Consider the following 23,913-nt stretch of genomic DNA (forward strand, 5'->3'; position numbering starts at 1 on the left):
TGCTGCCATTAAAGCCAAACCGTAATGAAACAGTAATAAGTTTCGTGTTACCATTTTTTAAGCAATGGTTGAATCAATGCCTTTGTTCAACATGAGGATGGCTGGCGCTTGTTGGGACCTGCAGAGCAGCATCAAGCTGTAGCCTCTCCTCTCCGCTCCTCTCCTCATGCACGCAGCATCATCCTTCGTGGGGCACTGCTCTGCAGACCTGGATGTGATCCTGTTCAGTGCAAGGTTCAGGAAGTGTGTGTGTGATTTGCTGTAACACTGCTATCCCCTTGGGGCAGAAAAAGGGGTGTTGGTAGTGTTGCCAGTGCCAAGGCACCAGTAGGCCTTAATAGCCCTGACCAGCCTCACCAGGGACCCTTGCCCCTGCACCCTGTATGCTGTGCCATGCCAGGCATCTTCTGCCCATCGCTCCGTTTAAGATCAGGCTTAAGCCTTCAGTCCTCCTTCATGAAGCTGCCTTCCCGTTGCTGCTGCCTGACAAGTGGCTCCCCATCAACCTGATCTTTTCCTCATTGATGTACTACATCCCCCTTACATGGGTTTAAAAGGAAAAATTTGAGAGGAAGAATTTTGCCCCCCCCCCCCCTTCCTTGCACAAGGCAGGCATGGCAAAGAGAGCTGGAGAAAAGTGGTGGTATGCTGGGGAGGCAGGACCTGCTCCACCTGTGGAGAAGAGATAGCTAAAGGGCTGTAACCTCCTGGCTGACAACCCATGCTGTGGAATTGCCCATTTTTGCTTTTAGATGTTATATTTGCAGGTTTTAAGCCATTTGGAATGTTTGAACTAGCTACCGAGTCGTTATTGGCTGGGAATTGAGTCAAAGCAGGGTGAGATTAAGCATTAACTGGCTGCAAACTGAAATCAAACTGAAAAGTTCATTAATTCAAGATGAAGAATAAGCGGTCTGGGATTTTTACACAAGCTCTTTTACTGACTTTATGTATGAACTTAGATTTAGACTTTGCGAGGAGGTCTGGCTTCCTCTCTGCTTTTAGATAGAGGAGGGTGCACCTGTAATAGCCCTTTGGTCAGAAGTGGGCTTTTGAGGCAAATCTCCTGATTGTCCCCAGTTCCTACACTTCAGTAATATGCTCTGGGTGCTACAGCCACTCACAGGCTCTTTGCGCAATCAGACCAGAGTTAGTCTTCAGTAAATCCCATGAAAATAAGGTAATGTGGATGTAGGATCCTTGGCACCAACTATTTCACTCTGCTGCTTTCAGTGTGCAATGTCTGCTGGTATAACCTCAGCAAAGCGTACCACGGGGATATGGCTAACGTCTCAAAACTGCTGCTCAGGTCCTGCCTTGTGCACAGGTCGCTACTTGACTTGATGTGCAAAGCCACTTCAGTGCTAATGCTGCCTTGCAGTTAATCACCTGTCTGGTGCCCAATTCCAGCTGAAATCTTAAAGGTCTGAAGTGAGATTCTCAAAGTAACTTTTCTCCTGCTTCTCTCACAAGTGGGATTTGTCTCTCAAGTACTCTCAGATCTGAGGGCCCCCAGTGCCTTTTCAATACCAATATTCAAGTTGTTTAATTCCTCTCACACGACTCCCCTGAACTGGAGATAACTTTGAGTCAAAGGTATGTTATTTATGTCCTGTGAGTGAATGAATGCTTGCAGTGAGTTGAAATCCTTGCCTAAAATCTGCTGCAGTTTTGCAGATTCTATCATAACATTTTAGCTGTGCATTTTAATCAAGCTCAGCAAATCAGTTCAGGCTCCCTGATCCTGCAAAGTACCTTGCTTTAGGTACTGAATCTGTTCTGCTTTTTAATGCACATTTTCTTGTGGAGCTTTTCTCACTTTATAATTTTGGGATTTGGATCAGAAAGAGAGACTGAATAATGTGAGGCTTTTAATAATTATTCTTTTCTGACAGAAAGCATGTGTGAGTACACAAGATTTTTATGCTAATATATACAGATGCATACTTGAACTAGTGACCTGCCTATCTGTGGACCTTCCAGGAGGCACCTACTGCTTTTCATAATAGGTTTATTAATGAAGAATTCAACAGGAACCGGAAGAATATATTTTTGGGGAGGGGAAAGAGTAGGTATATATATCTAGTCTAATAGAGGAGGGTGGTGGGGGGCAGAATCATACAAAGAGCTGTTCCTTAGTTCATCCGTTTACCCTGGCTAAGGAAAGATTCATTAATATAAAACATTCCCTAGATACTTTTCCACTGAGTTATCTGTTGTTTTTGTGCTCCTTGCTCAGAGTGGACTTCCAGAGAAGTTACAAGTTGCAGGATTTCACTTGGAAATTTTAATTTTGTTGTACAGTTGTATAACAAACAACTGTATGTAGAGTTCAGGCTCTACCTGATCTTGGATTACCTTATGCTTTCTTGAAAAAGTTGCAGTGGAGATAGAAAATACAAAGAAAAGTAGGGGAAAGATAGGGAAAAATTATTTTCTTTCCACTTGACAGAGAAATAATTTTGCAAAGGCTGCAAACTGGAGTTTGTGGACGGCCAGAAATCTCTCTCAAATCTTTTATTTGGAACAATATGCTATTCCCTGCCTGTCTTAACCTTTGCAAAACAGTTTATTTGGTGAGAGATTTCAAATTTCCTCTACTTGGATTTTCACAGTTCTGTGGTGAAGACTTTATTTCGGCATCAGCAGGAGGATGATGTGAAGCCTTTCTGTGTTGTTTTGGTGTTTCTAGGAATGGAAATTGCCACTCTGGCTAACACTTTGTTCTGCTCAGAGGGAGACAAATGAGCTCTGCAATGGGCAGTATAAGGGAAAACAGTTTCAGAATCACAGAACCGCTGAGATGGAAAGGGACCTCGAACTATCACCTGGTCCAACTTTTTTTGTGGGAAATGGAGCCTAGATGAGATTATCTGGCACCTTGTCCAGTTGCATCTTGAAAACCTCCAGTGATGGGGACTCCTGCACATCCCTGGGAAGGTTGTTCCAGGGAATGACTGTTCTGACTGTAAAAAATTTCCTTTCTTACATCAAGATGAAACCTCTCCCAGTGCAACCTGTACCCATTGCCCCATGTCTTCTCCATATGGCTCCTTGTGAAGAGATAGCCTCCACCCTCTTTGTAACTGCCCTTCAAGTACTGGAAAACTGTGATGAGTCTTATCTTCTCCAGTGCGGCGCCATGGGGTCAAATGGACAAAATATTGAAATTTTGAGCCATGAAGCATCCTGTCATAAGCTTCTGATTAAGTCTTTGTAACAAAGTCACTCACCTTTTTGGCTGCCTGTGGGGACATGGGGACACTGGGGCTGCTCAGCCTGTTGGAGGGGGAGAGCTTACCTTGCAGCTCTTTGTGGAAGCTGACTCTTGACTTACAACAAAATGTGATATCCAGTTGCCTTGTGTAATTTGCCTCCTTTTAACAGTTTCATCTGCCTGTATGTCATGTGCAAAGGCTACTCTCAGGTACCTATTTTAGGAGAGGAGTGCACCTCCTGCCCTCAGTCCAGCTTCCTCGCGCTTGCATCCTTGCTGTCACATGAGAGCCTTCCTCCACATGAAGTGTCCCAGGGGCATGGGTAGGGGCAGCGCTGACCTGGAGCTGAACCAGAGCAAATCACTGAACTTCCCCAGCACGGAAAGCTAACAAACAGCACTCACACCCCTAGATTTTCTGCTCGCCACGCAACATTTTCAAGCTGTTTCTTCTTCTGCTAAGATTACAACTAATCCACCCTGCAGTTTTCAGCAAATTTTCAGCTGAAGTATGTATGGAAAATGGTATTCACACCGTTGCAAAAAACTACTGACTTATGGCAAAATCAATTTTTGAGAGGGGAAAATATAGATTTTTTTTTTTAAATATAAATTTTTAGAGAAGAAAAGTAGCTATAAAACTTTGGAAAATGCAAAAAAAATGTAAACATTTCTGTGAATGACTTCCTGGTTTTGAATGAAATCTCTTTCACAGAGGAGAACAGCTCTATCAGACATCTAAGTAGTCACTAAAAACTGACGTTTTTCTGCCTGCCGCTTGCAGCTCTTATGCAGCTACTGCATGTGGCGTTAGTCTCTTTAGGAGTCCCTTTAAAATAAATAAGAAACCTATATAATAATATCAATGTATTAATATACTGCAATGACATAATTCTGCAACGTATATTTTACATGCATCTATTACATATAAAAAACTAATATGAGCATCATCTTCCTATAGAGAGCTACTCCCATGCAGGCTTCGGGAAGATAGGATATTCCTGCCCTGCAGATGTCTAGAGCTTTTCATCATTCTGTATTTTAGGATATTAATTTCTGATTTTGCTGTGATATGAATTTTTGCTCAAAAACCCCTTCAACCACTCACCAGCTCTCAAATCTCTACTCAAGCTGAGTAATAACTATTTTGGGGAAATGAATGTGTAAAAGGATATGCAGTTTCAGCAAGGAAACAAGAAGTATAATATCCTATATATATATTTATATATATATCTCTCTCAATCATACTGGGATGACTCAGGTTGGATTCAGTTAGAAGGCAGGCTCTAATACTGCTGTGAATGTAACACAAGGATATTTAGTAAGTGGAGTGACATGCCAAATTTTTCCATATTTAAGTTATGTAACTGTGGGGTTTTAGGAGGCCTGCTCTTCATGAATAAGGTTTCATACTGAATTTTCATATACCTTGGATTTAATTTTCAAAGGAGCTTCTCTGATTTCTGTATGAAGACCAGCTTTTTTATCTATTAGAATGTGTAATAAAGGATGGAGTTTCTTTTGCTGAATTTTGGTTCTATTTCTATGCCACTCAAAAGTGAATGGAGATTTAAATTTTTTACTGTCTATTTCTAAGATTTTCTGAAATAAAATCAGGTTTTCTGGCCCTTCTGTAAGTAATAGAGAGTCACCCATGGTTCATCCACTGGCTGAGAAGATGAATGGCTTGCTTGGGAGCATCTGAGAGCGACAGAGTCTCAGGTGTGAGGGGTGTTGTTAGAGAAGGTGTGCTAAGGCTCTAATTAATATGGCTCTTTCTGTTTTGGTTGCCTTCACTAGGAAACTGCTGGAGGAATGCTGTGACCCTGGGCAGCTCTTTGCTATGACAAAGCTGAATTCCCCGATGGGAAAGAACCTCTGGTTTGATGGGGAATTTTTATATTCTTTCACTATTGACAATGCAACTTACTCTCTCTTCCCACAGGTCAGTAATCTTTTTTTCTTTTCACTTTAAGTATTAATATACTGAATGGTAACATGCTACAAATGAGTATAATTAGGCTAAATTGTTGTCAGGAAATTCCATCTTTGTTTTGTATTGAGAAATGGTCTCCTCTGCTTTTTTAACTTCTGTGTTCTGAAAATTGTAAAATGTTTGTCTGCATGTTAATATTTCCCCAGCTACTTTTCAGGTGTGTGGATGAGATGGGGCCACCCATCTTAATTTTTAAAATGCTAAGTTCTGGCTGTTTTAAGAAGGTGATTTCTGCATTTCAGTCAGTGATCATGCGCACTGGGAGCACAATCGCTCATCTGGGATTGCTTCAGTTCAGATCTGTTTAGCTGAGATGTGACAGTGCTTTGTGTGAAGGTGTCCAAGTTACTTCCAAATTAATGAAGTTTATTGATGGCAAGCAAATGTGAGCCCAATAACAGAAGCCGACAACTTGACGTTGTCGATTCTTGCTGTGTTTTGAATATTAGAAGTGGTTTGTTGTTGTTCAGCAAGGGTTAAGTGCAGTGTTTTCGAGCACTAGGAATTTGTAATACTGATCTAGGCTTCTTGTATTTTAATTAATAGATGAGCTGATGTTAAATAATGAATTTATTATATTGAATTTTGTGCATGTAAGGAGAGGTGTTTTATGTGGCTACACATTTAAAGAGAGCCAAACATCTGGATGCATTAATTGATTTATGTGTTACTTTATTTTCTCAAAGGCATAGGTATTTATTAAGCCTCCCAGTCAGTGTTGAGTCATTCAGGCTGAGCTTTTCATTTGTTGCTGTTTCAGTTAAACATGTAGCAGAGTTCTTACTTGTTAAGCTCATCCTGCAAAGAAAACATCAAAAAGGTGGTTGGTTTTTTTTAAAGTAGTTTCCAGATCTCAACAACAGAGTTTTGACTCTGAGTTTATTTTAGTGGAGAAAGAGTGAGGGGCAACTGCAGTGTAGAGAAGAGGAGATAGGAACAGGCATTTTCTGTGTTAAGACATCATCTGGAGGAGCAGTGTTACAGCTGTGTCTTGTTTAGGCTGCCAGTCTGCTGTCTTGTCACTTGGCTGTGCCTGTTGCAGTGAACCGGTTAATGGACCTCTGCCTCTCTCAGGCTGCTCCCCAGCTGCTGTGTCCCTGCAAGCTCAACAAACAAGTAGATGCTGAAATGTGCATGATGAGTGTTTTTTTTCCTAGCAGTACAGCTGGAGAGGGGCTTGTCATGGTTTAACCTGTCCGGCAGCTAAAACAACTGCGCAGCCATTCACTCACTTTCCCCCCAACAATGAGATGGGGGAGAGAATCAAAAAGAAAAAGTTAAAACTCGTGGGTTGAGACAAAGACAGTTTAATAACACAGAAAAGGAAGAGAATAATAATAATCATGATAACAGAATATACAAAATAAGTGAGGCACAGCACAATTGTTCACCACCTGGAAATGATGCTCAGCTAGTTCCTGAGCCACCCCCTCCGCTTCCAGCCAACTCCTCCAGTTATATATGGAGCATGAATCATATGGTATGGAATATCCCTTTGGCCAGTTTGGGTCAGCTGTCCTGGCTGTGTCGTCTCCCAGCTTCTTGGGCACCCCCTGCCTTCTCCTCGGCAGGCTGATATGAGAAGCTGAAAAGTCCTTGACTGCTTCGCAACAACTAAAATATCAGTTTTACCATCATTATTCTCATCCTAAACCAAAACCAAAACACTATACCAGCTGCTAGTAAGAAAATTTAACTCTGTCCCAACTGAAACCAGGACAAGGCTGCCTGGCTGGAGTGAATTTCTCTCCCTGTCTTTCAGACTGGTAGAAAGTTTATGGTGTGTTGCAGAGTAGTAGCTGTAAATCTCTTTTATGATGTGAACAAAAATGTGAACATCCTTTCAAATGTTTCAGAAAAGCCCCACCTGGGCTGGCACAGGGAGGTCACTATTTTGTGATGGATTTGGGATTTCAGATTTGAATTAAAACCTAGCACTCTGCCTGTCCACAGTGGTGTCCTACCTCCTCTCACAGAAAAGAGCAGAGTACTGGATGGGCTCCTTCACAGCAGTAAATACTGGTTAGAGAGGAATCACGGTCTTGGGAACTCCAGTGGTTCCCAGGCTCCCAAGCCCTATCCTTGAAGCTTATCAGTTGACTGGATTGAGAGTGAGAATCTGGGAAGCCCTGAAGAGACTAACTGCTGAAGGACAATGATGTGAGCTAAGGAGTTGGGACTTCAGTGTCCCTTAGGCTTGCCGAGCAGGCTGTGAAGAGGATGGCTAGAGACTGTTGTGGGGGTGGTGGTGGAAAAGGTGAATTTTTACGATGTTCCAACCCTAGAACAATGCTAGAAAGCAGCTCTAGGACCAGTGCCAGAAATGCTATTCCTTTAATGAATTTATGGGCAGTTCATTTCTGACAAGTGCTACTCACTACCACTGCCTCTAACTGGATGTGTTATTCCTGTGTATTTTGCCCAGAGGAATTGTGTAAACCTTTATCAGATGAAATCCTGTTAGTCTTAAAAGCTTAGGAAGATTTATTTGCAGTAAATTCTTAAACAAAGTATTTTTTCTACCTCTCTGTTTCAAGAAAAATACTTGCCTAAATTTTTCAGGCTTCTACTTTGAAGAATGATGTCTGTTAGCTTGCTAGCAACTGGCAAGTGATTTTTGTGAAGATGAATATTCCTTTCAAAAGTATCCACAAGCTTAAAACCACTCATAAAATATGGGTAATGCTCTGAAATGCTCAGGGGATGTAACAGGAATGTAAAGGACCGCAGCTATGTTGATATAATCGAAAAAATATTTCCTCCGGAATAAATAGAAAAGGCTCCATCCACATCAATCTGTTGGGCTTAAGCCATTTTGTGCTTGCAGAAGATTTCTCAGGCCTGAACCAGTTATTAACTTATAGGATAAAGTAACTCTAAATAGGAAACTTGCTATGTTTTATGACATAGAATAAGCTGGCTATGCATCAATGGAGACTTATACAGAAATAACGTAAGTCTGTCAGAACTTAATATGTAAAGTGTCACTTATTTTTGAATGTGAACAACACAAAATAGAATATTTTTTCTTCTGAGTAATCTGTAGATAAAGTTCTTACAGCTGGTTCAACATTTTTTGATGGAGTGCTTTTCCAATAAAAATGCTATTTCGTCAAAATATAAATTTAGTATCAGTTCATTGGTTTTTCAATTTTTCTGTGAAGTGAAAAGGTTAAAAGGTTTTAGTGGTGTTATAACATTTCATTTTACCATTTTTTGAATGTAATATTTCAACTGTTGGGTTTTTATCAGCTCAGTTGCTAGCTTTATTTTCCACTCAGACTTTGCTTGATTATATTCCTCCTCTTTTTATTTTTTTTAAGTTTTTGATTGGCCAAGGGAGAAATTTGCAAAAGAGAAAAGCTTTTATGTGGAATAGTCATTCAGTGTTTCATTTCAGTTTGAGAACAAAATATGAAGTTGCAGTGTTTTGCATGAATCAACAATTGCAGCTGCTGGAAGTGGCTCCTCTTACTCTCCCCCTCTCTCAGTGTCATTTTCCCCCTGATTTCTAGAATTATTTTTTTTTTTAAACAGAACTGAAATATTACACAGACTGCACTATCTTTCCCAGCCTGGAGAAAAACTGCTTGTGGTTCATTGTCAATACCTAATGGTCAGGAGAAGATGCGAGGCAGAACGTGGCTCATCACAGAAGATGGTCTTGCATGCAGTGAGGGTGGGCATCTCACCAATGTCTCATTTCCCAACACGTACTACGGTAGCATTGCCTGGAGCTGTTGCATAATGGAGTGTCATTTCAATTAAAATCAGACATTTCTTGACAGCAGCTTTGTTGTATTACTTGCTGTGGTCTACAGCATTATTTCCCCAGTCAGGAGACAAAAAGCATAGAGTCTGCATATAACTGTAGGTGTAGTTTAATATTAACAACAAAAGGCTATTCCTACTGCATACCTACCACTTTTCTAAAGCTTTTCTGATACATATCCAGGGGCACTGAGAGTTCGGAAACGCGGGTGACCCTACTACAGTTGAAACTGGCAGCATGGTTGGATAAAGCCCTGAATAGCCGGGCTGCTTGTCTCAGTTTGGCCACTAAAGGCCATGGGTGACTTTTAAATGTATTTCCTCTCCATTGTTGTCCAACTATTATACAGAAAATGGAACCCTGTGTTGGTGTTCAGGAGTCCTGTCCCTGACAGGACAGAGATGTACGCCCTCCTTGCTCTTCAGTCTGGAAGTTTAGCCATGAAACTCCGGTCCAATTGCACTGTATTGAGGCACAGCAGGAGGCATGACTAGCATTTTCCACCCTTTACTGTCTGACTAGAATGGAAGAAACCAGGCTTCCATCTATTCCTGCAGTAATTTTTAGATGCTATGAGTAAATGTGATGTAACCACAGCAGTAGCTAGGATGTAACTCAAAACCATATGAGAGAAATGTGAACTAACAGTCATCTGCTTTTGAGTTAGAGAATAAAACAAGTCCCAGTTTCAAACATTTTCTGAAATAATTTTGCAGTCCTTCCGGGATTTTTGTTCCTCAGTTTCAAAAGCAAATTTCAGGCTATCATTAGAGAAAAAAAAACCCCTCACCCCAGTATTTAGCTGTTTATGCAAATAATGGATTTTTGTTACTTGTTGGCAAAAGCTTATAGCAAGGAAGAACTGAGGTGAATTTCTGAGGTCTCCTTTCCACTTCCCCCAAAAGGTTAAAGAAATAATTAAATCAAGTGGAACTTTTCACTCTGCCATGTAAAGTAGTATTTTGGAGGGTAGAGGAGTGAATACTTTTCAAGAGAAATTTCAAGTGTTAAACTTCAACTTTTTAATTTAACAAAATAAAATAACTCATTGAAAAATTTTCTGGTTTTATTGTATTTCACTTGAAGCAGTGAGACACCTTTGGTACCAGTAAATTATTTCAAATTACTAAAATATGATTCCTCAGCTGCTCAAATCCCATCTGAAGTTTCACCTGCAAAATGCTGTCAGCTAGAAGAATGGCTACTTGCAATGAGCTTCTCATGAATAGTCATCACAAATGGTGTCTGAGAAATCCAAAGGAAATAGCTTCAACCCACAAATAAATTTGGGAAAGCTGGCAGCTGTTTCTGGATTCCTTGTGATCAGGAGAAAGGCAATATTTTTCAAATTATTAATTGGAGTTTAAATTCTTGTCCTTATTATAAAGGCAGGGAAAATTTAATCACTCTATGACATTTTCTGGGTTATTGGGTTGAATGTTGTATTGGGTAACAGTGAATGATTTTATGATTGCGCTATGTGATTTGTGGTTTTTATTCAGGGTTCCTGTTAGATTCTGGGAGCTTGTTTAATTTTTCTTGGTTGCTCACAACATTCCTCATTTGGCCACAATTTTTATTGTGTCCTTCTGTGGTCTTAAGGTTATAGCTCACAGCTAATAGAGTAATTTGTAATTATTTCAGGGAAATAATTCAGATTTGAAAAGGGAGTTTGGTGTAGTCTCTAGGCTTTTCCCCTTTTTGCATGATGAAGATTACAGGAAAAACATGCTCATCCTGAGGAAGAAAATGGTAGGTTTTGATTCAAGTAAAAGGTGAGGTCTAGGAGCAGCAAGTACTGGGAAGGGTTTGGTGGGAGGGCGGCTGCTGTGTGGACACAGGGTGGAATGTGAAGCTACATGTTAAGAGGACAAGGTTAACTTGCTTAGGGCAAATGCTATGTGTTGTTTGGACCGATTTTAGACCCAGGTGATCCAAAAATTGTGTATAAAATGGGAAACTACCTGAAGTGAACAGGTTTAGGATTTGATGCACTGCAGTGTTGCCAGGAGGCATGAATCACTGCCTTTGGTGTTGACTTTGGAAGTAGTTTGTTAATTTTTGCTAACAATCTAACTTACTGAAGTACTCTGTTCTCAGTAAAGCTCTGTAATTAGTAGCTGCTTAGAGAAATACAAATATTGGCTGTCATGTATGTCCTGATTTTTTTTCTTGATGTGTTGGGTAGGGACATGAAGTGCCTGCAGACCTAACATTTATTGAGCAACTCTTATATTTACTTCCATTAATTCTGCTGTCTAAATAGCACCTCCCTGACTTCTTTTGAGTTGTATTTAATTAGGATTTGGGGAAATTTCTTGGTGCTGTCCCTTTTCTTCCTTGTTTTCTTTTTTTTTTTTAAATTGTTTTTCCCCCAGCATACTGTAATGCAAACTATGTTCTTGATCTGGGCTACATTCAAAATGAGAATGTAGTAAATACTAATTATTGCAGACATGAAAAACATATACTAAAAGGCAAAGAGGTAGTTATATCTTGTGAAGGTGTAGTTATATCTTGTGAAGTGACATCTGCATGCTAGGAATGCAATTAAAAAGCGATCTTCTGAATTACTCAAGCAATTGTATCATATAGAGCCTTTCATAAACTGGGATGTGAAATACTATCTATAGAGACCTGATGAATTGTGCTCTTTTGGAGCATGAGCCTTCCCTTCAGTCTTGGATAATCTCTAGCCATTGGCATCAAGGTGATTGAGATAAAAAATCTGGCTTAATATTTAGTTAAGTGAAACCCCTACCCTCACTTTGATTTCATACTGACTAATTAAGAACTGTGTAATTGGACCATTTTGTGCAGACTGTTAGAACAGATGATGCCCTATTCCAGCTTTGCTGTCTGGTTGGTTAAGCAAAAGCCATAGTCCATCTGAAACAGCTCCATATAGACAAGATGCAAACAGGCCTGATGGTGAAAATCAAATTTACGCTAAAAAGACTGAGATGCAATGTGTATAGTTTGAAGTAATTAACTAGAGGATGGGCAACGTACTCTTGTTGAAGTGAGTTAAAACAGACCAAGGAGTGCCTTTCTGTCCCTGTTGATCATCGGATGTGTGCTTTGATCTCTCTGGGCTTGCTAAAATGTCTTCAGTCAGGCTTAGCCAGGCCCTCTTTGGTGAGCCTGGTTTTTCTGGAGCTTATCTGCAATAATGCACATGCCAAATTGGCTTTATCTCAGTCAGTGCAAACACATAAATAGATGCTGACCTTTCCAAATGTAACAGAGAGGAAGGGAAGGACTAGATCTGGCTGTGAAGTGTCATTTTGGCCCAGAGGCAGAGAAGGAGGAATGGCTGCCCTAACTCAACATTTCTACTTCAAATCTAAAGTGACTGAGCATCAATCACTCTCTTTCCTAGATAACACAAGAGCTGATCCAAGCACATAGCAGTTCCTTTGGCAGACATACCCTCATGGCCTTGGGCATTGTAAAACCCCACAGATCAATCCCACCTTCGTTTGGGATTTTGGGGATATAAGGGTGTGGGAGAGCTAACGTGGTCCAGCTTCTGCATTGTTGTGGATACTGAGCAGTACTAAAAAAAAAGTGTAAAACCCTGTGGGGTTGTTGTGCAGTCACCTAAGACAGAAGGGACATGGGATATTTTCATTCAGCCATGAGGGTGTTGCAACTTTGAGTTACTTTGTATTTGAAAAATGCTTCAAAGTGCATATTTATTAATTTCTATTGGTACCCACGGCTGTACAGTTACTGACTGGTAAACCGCAGGCCTGCACACGGAGCAGCCGCTGAGAGTGAAGAGGCCACGGCAGAACTGGAAACATGGGCCAGGCTGAGGGATGTGGCAGTGGTGTGCTGTCCCAGGGACCCAGGAGACACTGTGGAAGGGCATCTGCTGGCAGAGGCAGGGACGATCTTGTGGCACTGCACGCTCATGCACGTTTCTACTCATTAGCTGCACAACCAAAATTTTCTACCTCAAGTAACACTTTTGATGGTATCAAAAAGTCACAACTATGGATAAAGGGATGTTATGCTGTGGGATTGTAAAGCCTAGAGCAAAAAGACTGAATCCAAAGAGGAAGTGAGCAGAGCAGGCAAAGACAGCCGGAGAGGCCTTGGGAATTTTAGGGGCTTTTTAGTCAATGTTTGTCTGCTTTATAGGGACATAACTTGCTGCTTTATAAGCAAGAAATGTTGTAAGCAGAAGAATAATTAAAGAAGTGGTCACAGATGAGAGGCTGTAGGAACAGCAAACTTCTGATGGCTACGAGTAACTACAGGGCATAGGAGCTGCCTCGATTAGGGTATAAAAATAGAAATAAGAGTTGGTTTTGCTCTGCCCAAAGGCAACACAGATTTGTTTTGTTTGTTTTATTGTAGCTTTATGTAACTGATAAGATGCTATAAGGAGGTTCTTTCTCCATGCAAGGTTTTTTCTGGCAGTGAACTCGTTTATACACCAAGACTTCCACCTACAGGTGCAATGAGACCTTTGCTGCTTTGGAAGTCAATGTCTAAAATCTTAGAATCACAGACTCATTCAGGTTGGAAAGGGCCTTTAAGATCATTAAGTCCAACCGTTAACCTAACACTGCCAAGTCCACCACGAAGCTATGTCACTAGGTGCCACATCCACGCGTCTTTTAAATACCTTCAGGGATGGTGACTCCTCCACTTCCCTGGGCAGCCTGTTCCAGTGCTTGACAACCCTTTCAGTGGAGAAATTTTTTCTGATATCCAATCTAAACCTCCCCTGGCACAACTTGAAACCATTTCCTCTTATCCTATCGCTTGTTACTTGGGAGAAGAGACTGACACCCACCTGGCTACAACCTCCTTTCCTCCAGGTTAAACAACCCCAGTTCCCTCAGCTGCTCCTCATAAGACTTGTGCTCTGGACCCTTCACCAGCTTTGTTGCCTTTCTTTGGACATGCTCCAGCACCTCAATGTCCTTCTTGTAGTGAGTGGCCCAAAACTGAACACAGTATTCAAGGTGCGGCCTCACCGGTGCTGAGTAAAGGGGCACAATCACTTCCCTACTCTTGCTGGCCACATTATTTCTGATGCAAGCCAGGATGCTGTTGGCCTTCTTGGCTACCTGGGCACACTGTCGGCTCGTATTCATCTGGCTGTTGACCAGCACCCCCAGGTCCTTTTCTGCCGGGCAGCTTTCCAGCCACTCTTCCCCAAACCTGTAGCATTGCGTGGGGTTGTTGTGACCCAGGTGCAGGACATGGCACTGAGCCTCATTGAACCTCATACAGCTGGCCTCGGCCCATCGATCCAGCCTGTCCCAATCCCTCTGTAGAGCCTTCCTACCCTCAAGCAGATCAACACTGCCGCACAGCTTGGTGTCATCTGCAAACTTACTGAGGGTGCATTCGATTCTCTCGTCCAGATCATTGATAAAGACATTAAACAGAACTGGCCCCAGTACTGAGCCCTGTGACCGGCCACCAACTGGATTTAACTCTTTGGGCCCAGCTATCCAGCCAGTTTTTTACGCAGCGAAGTGTACACCTGTCCAAGCCATGAGCAGCCAGTTTCTCCAGGAGAGTTCTGTGGGAAACAGTGTCAAAGGCTTTACTAAAGTCCAGGTAGACAACATCCACAGCCTCTCCCTCATCCACTAAGCGGGTCACCTTGTTATGGAAGGACATCAGGTTAGTCAAGCAGGACCTGCCTTACATAAACCTGTGCTGACTGGGCTTGATTGCCTGGTTGTCCTGTATATGCTGCATGATGGCACTCCAGATGATCTGCTCTATAACCTTGCTCGGCACCGAGATCAGACTGATAGGTCTGCGCTTCCCTGGATCCATTTTCTGGCCCTTCTTGTAGATGGACGTCACACTTGCTAACCCCAAAGTCAGGGAAGGTTACACCTCTGCAGAAGCTACTAAGGAGGAGTAGCACAGTTACAAATCTTGTAGGAGGATTAGATACTGACTTTCAGAAGATCTTGAGTAATCTTTATATCCTGGCCACCTGTCAGCCTTTCTTAATATTTATGAGTTTTGTTTTTAAAAGTCATCTTGTTCAGTTTATAGACTTCTTATTGTATATGTGACTATATATTTGAATTATTCAGTGATCAGATTGCAATTAACTTGCTGTATTCAGTATTCAGCTCTTTTGGTGATATACTTCTGAAATAGGTTTAATACAGGTACTGGCTTATTTGAGGCTTACGTTTGGTTGCATTTCATGCCTGGCACTTACCACCTGGCAGAAGAATGAGTAGAAATTGATGAAATATTACATAGTTCTATTTTTCATACACTTGTTTTGGTTTCTTGATATGGCTCATGTAAATTTTACTGGAGTGTGGCAGGATATCAGATTACATTCAGAAAGTATTTCACTTGCAGCAAAGACGTAGCCCCTCTCTTCTCCCAGGTATTCCTAAATACAGGTGGAAGCGTGGCTTAGCAGAGTCTGCAAGCTTGAGGAAAGTCAGGGAAGGTTACACCACTGCAGAAGCTATTAAGAAGGGGTAGCATGGTTACAAATCTCGTAGGAGGATTATATACTGACTTTCAAAAGATCCTTTATGTCTTCTTGCTTAGGGGGGAGTGTAAGCCCAGCTTTACATTTAATAAGAAATCTGCTGCATTACAGTTCAGGAATTGACTTATGTAGCCAGGCATGGTTGATTTACAGTCCTTACAACCTGATATGGCGTGGAGGGGAAGGGCTGTGGTTCTCTTCTGGAACAACTTTTATCATCTGAATAGCTCCCATGAGGCAGGCATTGGCTTCCAAATGACATTTTGGACATTGGGGAAATAACACAGTAGTGGTTTTCTTACATCAGGATGCACCGGATAAATTCTGTGATGCTGGACATGCAGATGAAGTACTGTTTAACTTGCTCTTGCTGAGATCAAGAACCCAGGCTGATTTTACCTTCTTGATCAACAGAGCTTATGCTTTTTCAGAGTCTTTAAGGAGAAATTTGACAATTAAATCTGTGCTGCAGATTGTCTGCTGGCTGATAACTACCAATCTGAGGTGACTGTTTTGCGTGTGGTGGCTAAAGGGGTGGTCTGTAGTGTCAGGCAAAAGCAAGATAACGGAAAGCACTGGTGTGTTTCCAGCTGAAATGAGTCAGGATATGACATTTAACAGCCTTGTGAATTTGGACTTGTGTAATGTAACTGTGAATTCCAAATGCAGAAAGAAATAGTTCTTTCCAGAGCAGACGTGGTGGTTTTCTTTTTTCCTTTTTTAATTTATTTTTTAAAGACTCTCTTAGACGCTGCTGCAAACCATAGGCATTTGGGGCTGATGACAGTTGGCAGTACTAGTTGTCGTGGTTTAACCTGGCCAGCAGCTAAAACAACCACACAGCCATTTGCTTACACCCCCATCCCCAAGTAGGATGTGGGAGAGAATCATAGAATGGTTTGGGTTGGAAGGGAACTTAAAGATCATCTAAAAAACCCCCCCAAAAACAAACAAAAAAAAGGGGCTTCAGTTGTAGCCCCTGAATGACACCAAATCCAAATCAACAAGACCCAGCCTATTTTTACACAGTTCCCTTTCCACTCAGAAGGCTGCACAAAGAAACACATTCAATCATGGCACATAATCCAGAGGTATAGCACTATTTATGATTTTACTTTTACAAAGCGAGGCTTTTAGGGGACAAAGCCTTGCATCCTCACACAGGGATTCATTAGGCGGTGCTACACCAGAATACAGGGGCACTGTCAGTTCATTCTGATGGTATCATGTTCAAACCTGTGCAAAGTCATGGTCTGGAGGGGAAACTCAGTGGTCGCTGCCCTCTTGCTTCTGCCCATAGCAGACAGCCCTACCTGGGCTATACCCGACAGATATTTATCTAGTAAATTTTTAAAGCTTCCAGTCATGGAAATTGCACAGCCCACTAGGTAGTCCATTCCAGTACTTTCTGTCCTTATGTGTGGGATGTATTTCCTGATGTCTAACTTAAAATCCCCCCTTGGCTATAATTTGAGAACATTTTTTTTCTTAACTTTTCCACATAGGACTGCTATCAAGTCTCCCCACAGTCTTGTTTTCTAGGCTAAATGGCTGCAGCTCTTTTAATCAGATCATTTTTCCTACATCTCTGAACATTTTTGTTTTTTCTGTTAGTCTATAAGGAAGATACGTGACAATTAACGGTGTGGTGCCCTCAGAACATATCCTCAGACTTTCCCTTTGGAGATGGTACAAAACGTCAGTGCCTTCTCCTCTGAATGGCAGAGCTTAAAGGAACCTTTCTGCTTGAACAAGCTTGTATTCAGTGTTGCTGGTTATTCCTGTAGCCAGAAGATCACTGGATGTTGCTACTAATGAAGCAAACCCGGTGTCCCAACATACCTGCTCATCTTTTTTCCTCGATAATGTGTACGGAGGACCGAATAGGGAATGGAGCTCAGGTATCTGCTGCTTTCCAGGTTAAGATTTCTCTGTGCTGTAATCACAGCTCTGACAGTCTGCATTGACTAATCTCATCCATCTCTCTGTCTCAGTAAACTGAATGTACTTTATGTAGCTGGAGACAGACAGACAGTTGCCAGCGGTGAGCCCCCTCTCCAGGAGGGGGGGTGATGTGATGTGAATCTTCATGTCATCTCCAGTGAAGATTGCATGGAGCTACTATTGCACATCTTTATTTCTCAGTGTACAGAGCCAAGCTGAATTAGACCTACCTGCAGGGCATGAAATAATACCAAGCAACACGTTCTCTCTATTGATGATTTTTAATGAAGTTGTGCATATGACAAGAATGTAGAATGGGAATGTGTAATGTGTTCTGGTTTTTAGGCTGGCTAACCTATTTGTAGGCTAATTCATTAATAGACCTTCCTCCATCCAGACCATCTCCAGCCTTTTCCTCAATCTAAAACTCACTGGCTTGTCTCACTTCCCATTCCTTGCAGCAGGGTGACGTATGCACAGTGTAGCTTGTTATTCAGGAGCAATGCTGCAAATTTAAGTGATGGGACTAGGTTCAATAGGAGACAGTTTAGGTGAAAGGAGACAATAAATGCAAAGGCTACATAAGTCTGTTCTGTGATCCACTATTGTGCCAGAAGAAGAAATGAAAAAGCCAAAGATAAATAATCCTTGGTATAAGTATGATGCTCTTTATAGCAATTCCATCAAGCACTTTACAGTCATTCAAATTCTATGTATGGTGTTACTGCACAGTTAAATCTATGCCTAGAAATCTCTGGAGACAATTGAAATGAGGGTTTCTGCATGGGGAATATGTGGGGAAGAAATACTGCAAACCCCCTTTTCCCTGTACGATCAAAAGATGTACATGATGAACCACTATTCCTTCTGCTTCATAGACAAAAAAAAAAAATAGGATAGAGCTATAGATTCCCGGTGATATTCTGGGCAGTATATGAATATAGCGGACAGGAGCTCTTCTCCACCCTATGGCATTAAGCAAGGCCTTTGAAAAGCCGGACTATCTCAGTTTAAGCTTGCCAGCACTGCTTTCCTGGCTCTGGTCTTGGCAAACTTCTTGCAGTTCCAATTCCCCACTTTAGGGTCTGTCTTCCAAGTGGTACCCAGGGCCAGCACCCCTCATCCTAGCACGGTTGTGACTGTGGCTGGCACAGTGGTTGCATTTGTCTGTTCAAGGCACTCACTAAGCAAAGCAATGTGAGTGCTGGATTGTTAAGCACCAAAAGAAGCATGGTGGGGAAATGAGTAGCAAACTATGTTGCAAAATAGGTCAAGTGGAGCGTGGTTACACCAAATAGCAATGTTCCAGTTGACTTCAGCATGGCTAGGATTTAGCCAACAGTTACCTCTGGCTGAATATAGTTCTGCTAGGGACACATAAATTTGGGTTTGTGCCTACTTCCTGGCTAACAAAGAATGATTTTATATATTTTTTTCTTCCCCCAGTTCTTGGCCTTTATGAGCTGCTGTTTTCATGTAGTGAGTAATTTATCTTCTTCATCTAGTCTGACTGAAAAATTGTTGTTCATACCCTGAGTGTAAAGGCAAGGCAAATCTGAAACAGCCACTGCGATGAGATAAAATGGAGCTTTTTGTTACTGTTCTTCCTTGCCCCCATCCCAACTGACCACATGCTTTCTGTTGCTCATGTCAGTAAGGAGGGAATCACTCCTGGCTTGTTGCTTCTCTGAGTCCTTGTGAGCAGGCTGTGTGTAAGTCTTGCAGAATCTTTGCACGCTTTTCTACTTCTCCATTTCTCTCAATGGGTTGATCTCACTCTTAAGACTGTTACTTTGCAGGGCAAAGGCACCCTTTTTTGTATGCTTGTCTGAGTCTGTGTGTGAGGATGGTGCATGCAATGATATGCCACAGTGGTCAACATCATTGCATTAAAGTGAGGTCATCCATAGTTTTGTTGACTTCTATTTATCATTTTGGTTTTAAGTGGTACGGAGATCCTTGGCATGTGACTCAATGAAAGAAGTGAAATCACTGGTGTCCTGGTTTCCTGATGCAGTAGTGGGGATGTTATTTTCTGCAGCTTTTTCTTGAGAAAGGGTCAGGTACTATCTTCTTCAGATATGAATTTACCCCACATTGTCATCAGAATGCCTGGATAGTCCCTGTGTTATGGGATTTTCAAATTGAATGGCTGGTTACTCAAGAATAGACCATCTAAGAGATGAGGAAGTTGTAGAGAAAACCTGTGTAGTGATAATTAGCAATGGTGATTTCTCTTTAAAGTTTGAAATCTGGTCCCAGTAGGCATTTGTAGGCCTGAATACTTTTTGGAAACCTGCTGTTGCATGTAGCCTACAAAATAAATAACTTTTCCAATGAAGATCAGAAACTTGCTTTTTGTGATTTCAAAGGGTCTTCTTTCATCAGAGATGAAAAACATGGAGGGAAAGTTAGAAAGTGTTTGGGATGGTTCTGCTCCAATGTAAATTGGATTCTTCCTGCTAGCTTCATTGCTAGCATTTTGATCTTGCAAGGAGTATAGCTGTAGAACTCCTCATTCACAGTAATTAGGTATGCAAGACATAATCTCTGTTTTTACACTTTTAAAATATAAGCTTTCAGCCCTTCTTTCTGTTTTTCCAAGCACTCCAAAGTTTGATATGCCAATTACCTCCATCCAATATTACTCTTGTGAACCATGTAAACTTGATTTTCATACTGATTTGGTTTGTACAATGCATTTTAATAACTATGTCCCTATTATCTTTCCTCTTTTATCTCCCCTACTACTGAGTACTGTTGGGTTTGCACTTTATATAACTTTGCACTTTATTCTCTTTGCCAGCTTTAGTTGAGGGTAGTATTTGTCTAGGGTAAGGTAACCTGAAAGGCCAGCTTGACCTGGCAGGGCCATAATGGCTGATACTGACTCAGGTTTGGTGGTTCCAGCAAAGTGCTGAGGGGAGCTGGAGCAAAGGGCATTTAGTGTAACGCACTTTCTGTGAGTTTAGCTCTATCAAGTCATTTAACTTGCACATATTTACGGAAATGTGAGTTTGTGAAAATGGCAACTTTTTACTCAACAGAACCACTTCTTTCATATCCCTAAGGTTTATCTTCCTACTCACAAAAGCACGTTTTTATTCCTGTCGTTCCTTCAGAATGTCCATTCAACTACAGAAAAGCAAGTTGGATTGTATGTTGTCTTGCTCCTAACTAGTGTTGCCAGCTTGATAGGGTTTTTATCGTACATTTGTCAAGTGCTAAAGTTTTACGTGACTCTGCTACCCTTGCTTCTATATGGAGCTGACAATTTACAAGGCAGATCAAAATCAAATCTGATTTACTAAGAGACCTATCAGAGGTCTTGATTTCAGAAATTACATGTTCTTGTAATAGGCACTTTCTCTTTAAGTCTGTAAGAGCAAAACTCTGGCTTCTCAGTTGAGACAGGTTCTTTCCATGCTTAAGCTGAAATTCAAGCTGGTGTCTGACTGAGACGGGGGGAAAAGTGTAAAAACACAGTAAATATACCTTTTGTCTGATAGCAGCAGAAATTTTGGTAATATAGAAGTAAGGTGAACTAGTATGTACACTATACTATAGATATATTTGTGGCTAATCCTATTACAGATAAGAGAGTGAGACTAAACGAATATTTTTCAAAACTCACTCGTTCCAGTGTACTTTTGTGTTGGCTGCTGTCACAGATGTCTGCTATCTGCAGCATCCCTTTGGATCAGTGTCCCCTTCTCTGGTAGAGAAGACCTTTGTCTTCTTTCCTGCTACACAGCGCAAATAAATTTACCCTCTGACACCAAATCTGAGCCTTAGGTTTTACACTGTTCAGAGGGAGCGTAGTTCATGACTTCTAAATATCCAGGTAACTCAGCCTGTTTTTCTCCAGCCCAAGCACCTTGTACCGAGCCGCTGCTGACAGCTCCCCGTCTGCTGCTTCAGTTCTTTATCCTGCTTTCCTCACCACATTTTTTTCTGTGGCTCTGAGATCTCTCCTAGGTAGTTTCCAGCCCTCCCCATTTGCTACTCTTCAGTCTTAACCAGCATCTCTTTCTAGCTGGCCTTTTAATCACAGTGAGAGGGTCAATTGACTCCCTCATTAATACTTTCCAGGCTGCTGTCATGTTGCTGGAGTTCATGCAGCTTATCGTAGACCTTAGAGAGCTATTGCAGCGATAAAGACGAAGACCGTGAATCTCATTTTGCACCTGTTTCACAGCAGTGTAACTCTTCCGGCTTCTCTGCTTTATCCTGCTGTGGGGATCTGAATCCTGCATAAAGATGAGACAACCCCCTTCCACGTAAGTGCTACTCCATTAGTCCGATACTGGGGTAATTTGCACACCTGGAGTGAAATTCAAAGTGTTCTAGAAATGAATTACAGGTTTTCATGGTCAGTTTTTCAACTGTATAATGATTTGCTCATGATTGGTGTCAGATGGGGTTTGCAGTTGCTTTGCTGTTGCCTATTCCTTTGTTGTCTAGATGTCTTTTTCCCCCATAGTAATACTGTCTAATAATGTTCTCCTGTTATTGTGATAGCCTTGCTGTGGTTTTGAAGGTATAAGAACACAGATAAAACAAACTTTGTACAGAGAGGTAATTTTTTTTTTTTTAATTAAAGCGAGATAAGCTTAGGTCTCGTAGGGCTCTCTTTCTCTGCAGGCCTCACAGTACAGATTTTAGTGGTGTTCCCTGTTTTATGGATGGGGAGATAAGCAGTTACCCAAGGTGATTAGATGGTGAGCAGAACCTAGAGCAGAATTCCAGTTTAATGAACATATATGATAGAGGTTGTATGTTTGGTTTCCCATGTCCAAAGGAAACTGCACAATTCTTAGAGGTTTTTAATCCTCATATGAGGTTTTGGTACATTCTGTATTTGTCTGATGCAAGCCAATGAGCATCCAGTCTTGTCCAGTGTAAGTCAGTGGTGAAAGAAGGCTTCAGAAGGTTCACTAGGCTATAAAGATTTTTTTTTTTCCTTTCAGATTGGTGGACTTTAAGCTCATATCCTATGCTTGATGCACTAATATCTGAAATTTAACTTACTAGTTGCTAAGTTTCATCAAGCAACATAAAATCAAAACAGGCAGGGTACTAATCACAGGCAATATAAGGCAAAATGACGATTCTGCAGAAGGACTACACATGCTGTCAGAAGTTTTGATGAGTTGGGGTTTACCTAACCTTGGCTGAATTACGCTTTTCTTTTCTTTAATCCTCCATTATTAGAATTGTGGTGCTCATACTTATTTTCTGAATTTTCCTGCGGTGGGAAGTTCTCCATTCTGGCATTGCACTTCTTTTGTAATGATGATTTTCTTGCATGTCTGAACATGCAATATCCCCTCTTGTTAGCCCTCTCCCCAACCCATTATTTAAGAGTACAAGCACATTATCAGTTTCTTTCTTTTTCTCTCTCCAATAGTATAAATGTGGGGGTTTTTTGATCTTTTTAGATCACAAAACTACCCCAATTTCATTCTCAGTTAACATGTTGTGATGACATTTGTCTATGGCATTTTGAAGTGAATTTGATATTATTATAATGCTCTACAGATCAGATTTTTGGAAACCATATAATATTATTTTGTTAAATATCTCATAAGCAGGCCAGTTATGGCTCATATTTTTGAAATCTCCTTAAAACTTGAGTAAATACAGAAAATCTAAGATGTGCAGCATTCCAAATTTGATAGCAATCCAAATCAGTCATTCAACAGCCCTTTGTCGATTTAAGAAATTTCTTCCTTCTTCTGGCAAACAGGTCAACGTACCATTTACTGTTGTACTTTCAAGGAATGTAAATACAGTATAACTTGGAAAAATGTGATGGGTATGTGTGTGGCTTTGAGTAGTCTTTCCACCAGAATTCATAGAAGTTCTCTTTCAAAAAGCATTTTCTCTGAAATTACACTTTCAGGGTCTTTTTCATTTCACTAACATATGCCTAACTACCATTTACTGGCAGTGCACTCCAAATTTCTGTCAGAAGGAGTAAATTTAAAAAACACGGTTTTGTACTGTAAAAATTGTCTTTTGATTGCCATATCTTTATGTTTTGCCTTCAACAGATGTCTAGCTGCTTAGCTGAGGGAGAAAAAAAGCTGTCTCTGCAAAAATGATGAGCTGAGTAAAAATGATTTTTTTACTTTGGCGGTGTGTTAAGAGCAATTTACACTGTGCATTGATATTCTTCCCACTCCTTTGGGACTTGTCTTGGATCATTTGTAATAGTTTCATTTGAATGGGGTATAGGAACTTTAATTTGAGGGAAGGAACAGAAAATAAATCAGTTATGATAGAGGCTATATTGCAGCCTATAGGTTCTCTGGGGTTTGGAATCCTCATTGCCTGTGCTTGGAAGGCTGCTTGCAGATCAGATCCCAAGCATATGTATGATGATGAAGATTATTCTATCGGCCACACTTAACATCTTTCTTCAGGTATTTTGACACCTGCAGGTGCAGAGTGCTCTGTGTCATTATTTCCAGTGCAGTAGG

At 41.1% G+C, this 23,913-nt stretch overlaps 1 protein-coding gene and 1 long non-coding RNA gene across 2 annotated transcripts in view; both read left to right on the forward strand.

The window, feature by feature from the left end:
- Window positions 1-23,913, forward strand: part of ST8SIA1 (ST8 alpha-N-acetyl-neuraminide alpha-2,8-sialyltransferase 1) — a 130,265-nt gene that overhangs the window by 28,943 nt on the left and 77,409 nt on the right. Inside the window, exon 2 of the mRNA XM_075758573.1 lies at window positions 5,018-5,162. Within this exon, the coding sequence (XP_075614688.1) occupies window positions 5,018-5,162 (145 nt within the window). The remainder of the gene's footprint in view (window positions 1-5,017; window positions 5,163-23,913) is intronic.
- Window positions 8,005-8,998, forward strand: LOC142602621 (uncharacterized). Its single transcript, XR_012836375.1, has 2 exons — window positions 8,005-8,166; window positions 8,751-8,998. It is a non-coding gene; the product is annotated as an uncharacterized LOC142602621 (long non-coding RNA).

This window comes from Balearica regulorum, chromosome 1 (assembly GCF_011004875.1).
Source record: "Balearica regulorum gibbericeps isolate bBalReg1 chromosome 1, bBalReg1.pri, whole genome shotgun sequence".
NCBI lineage: Eukaryota > Metazoa > Chordata > Aves > Gruiformes > Gruidae > Balearica > Balearica regulorum.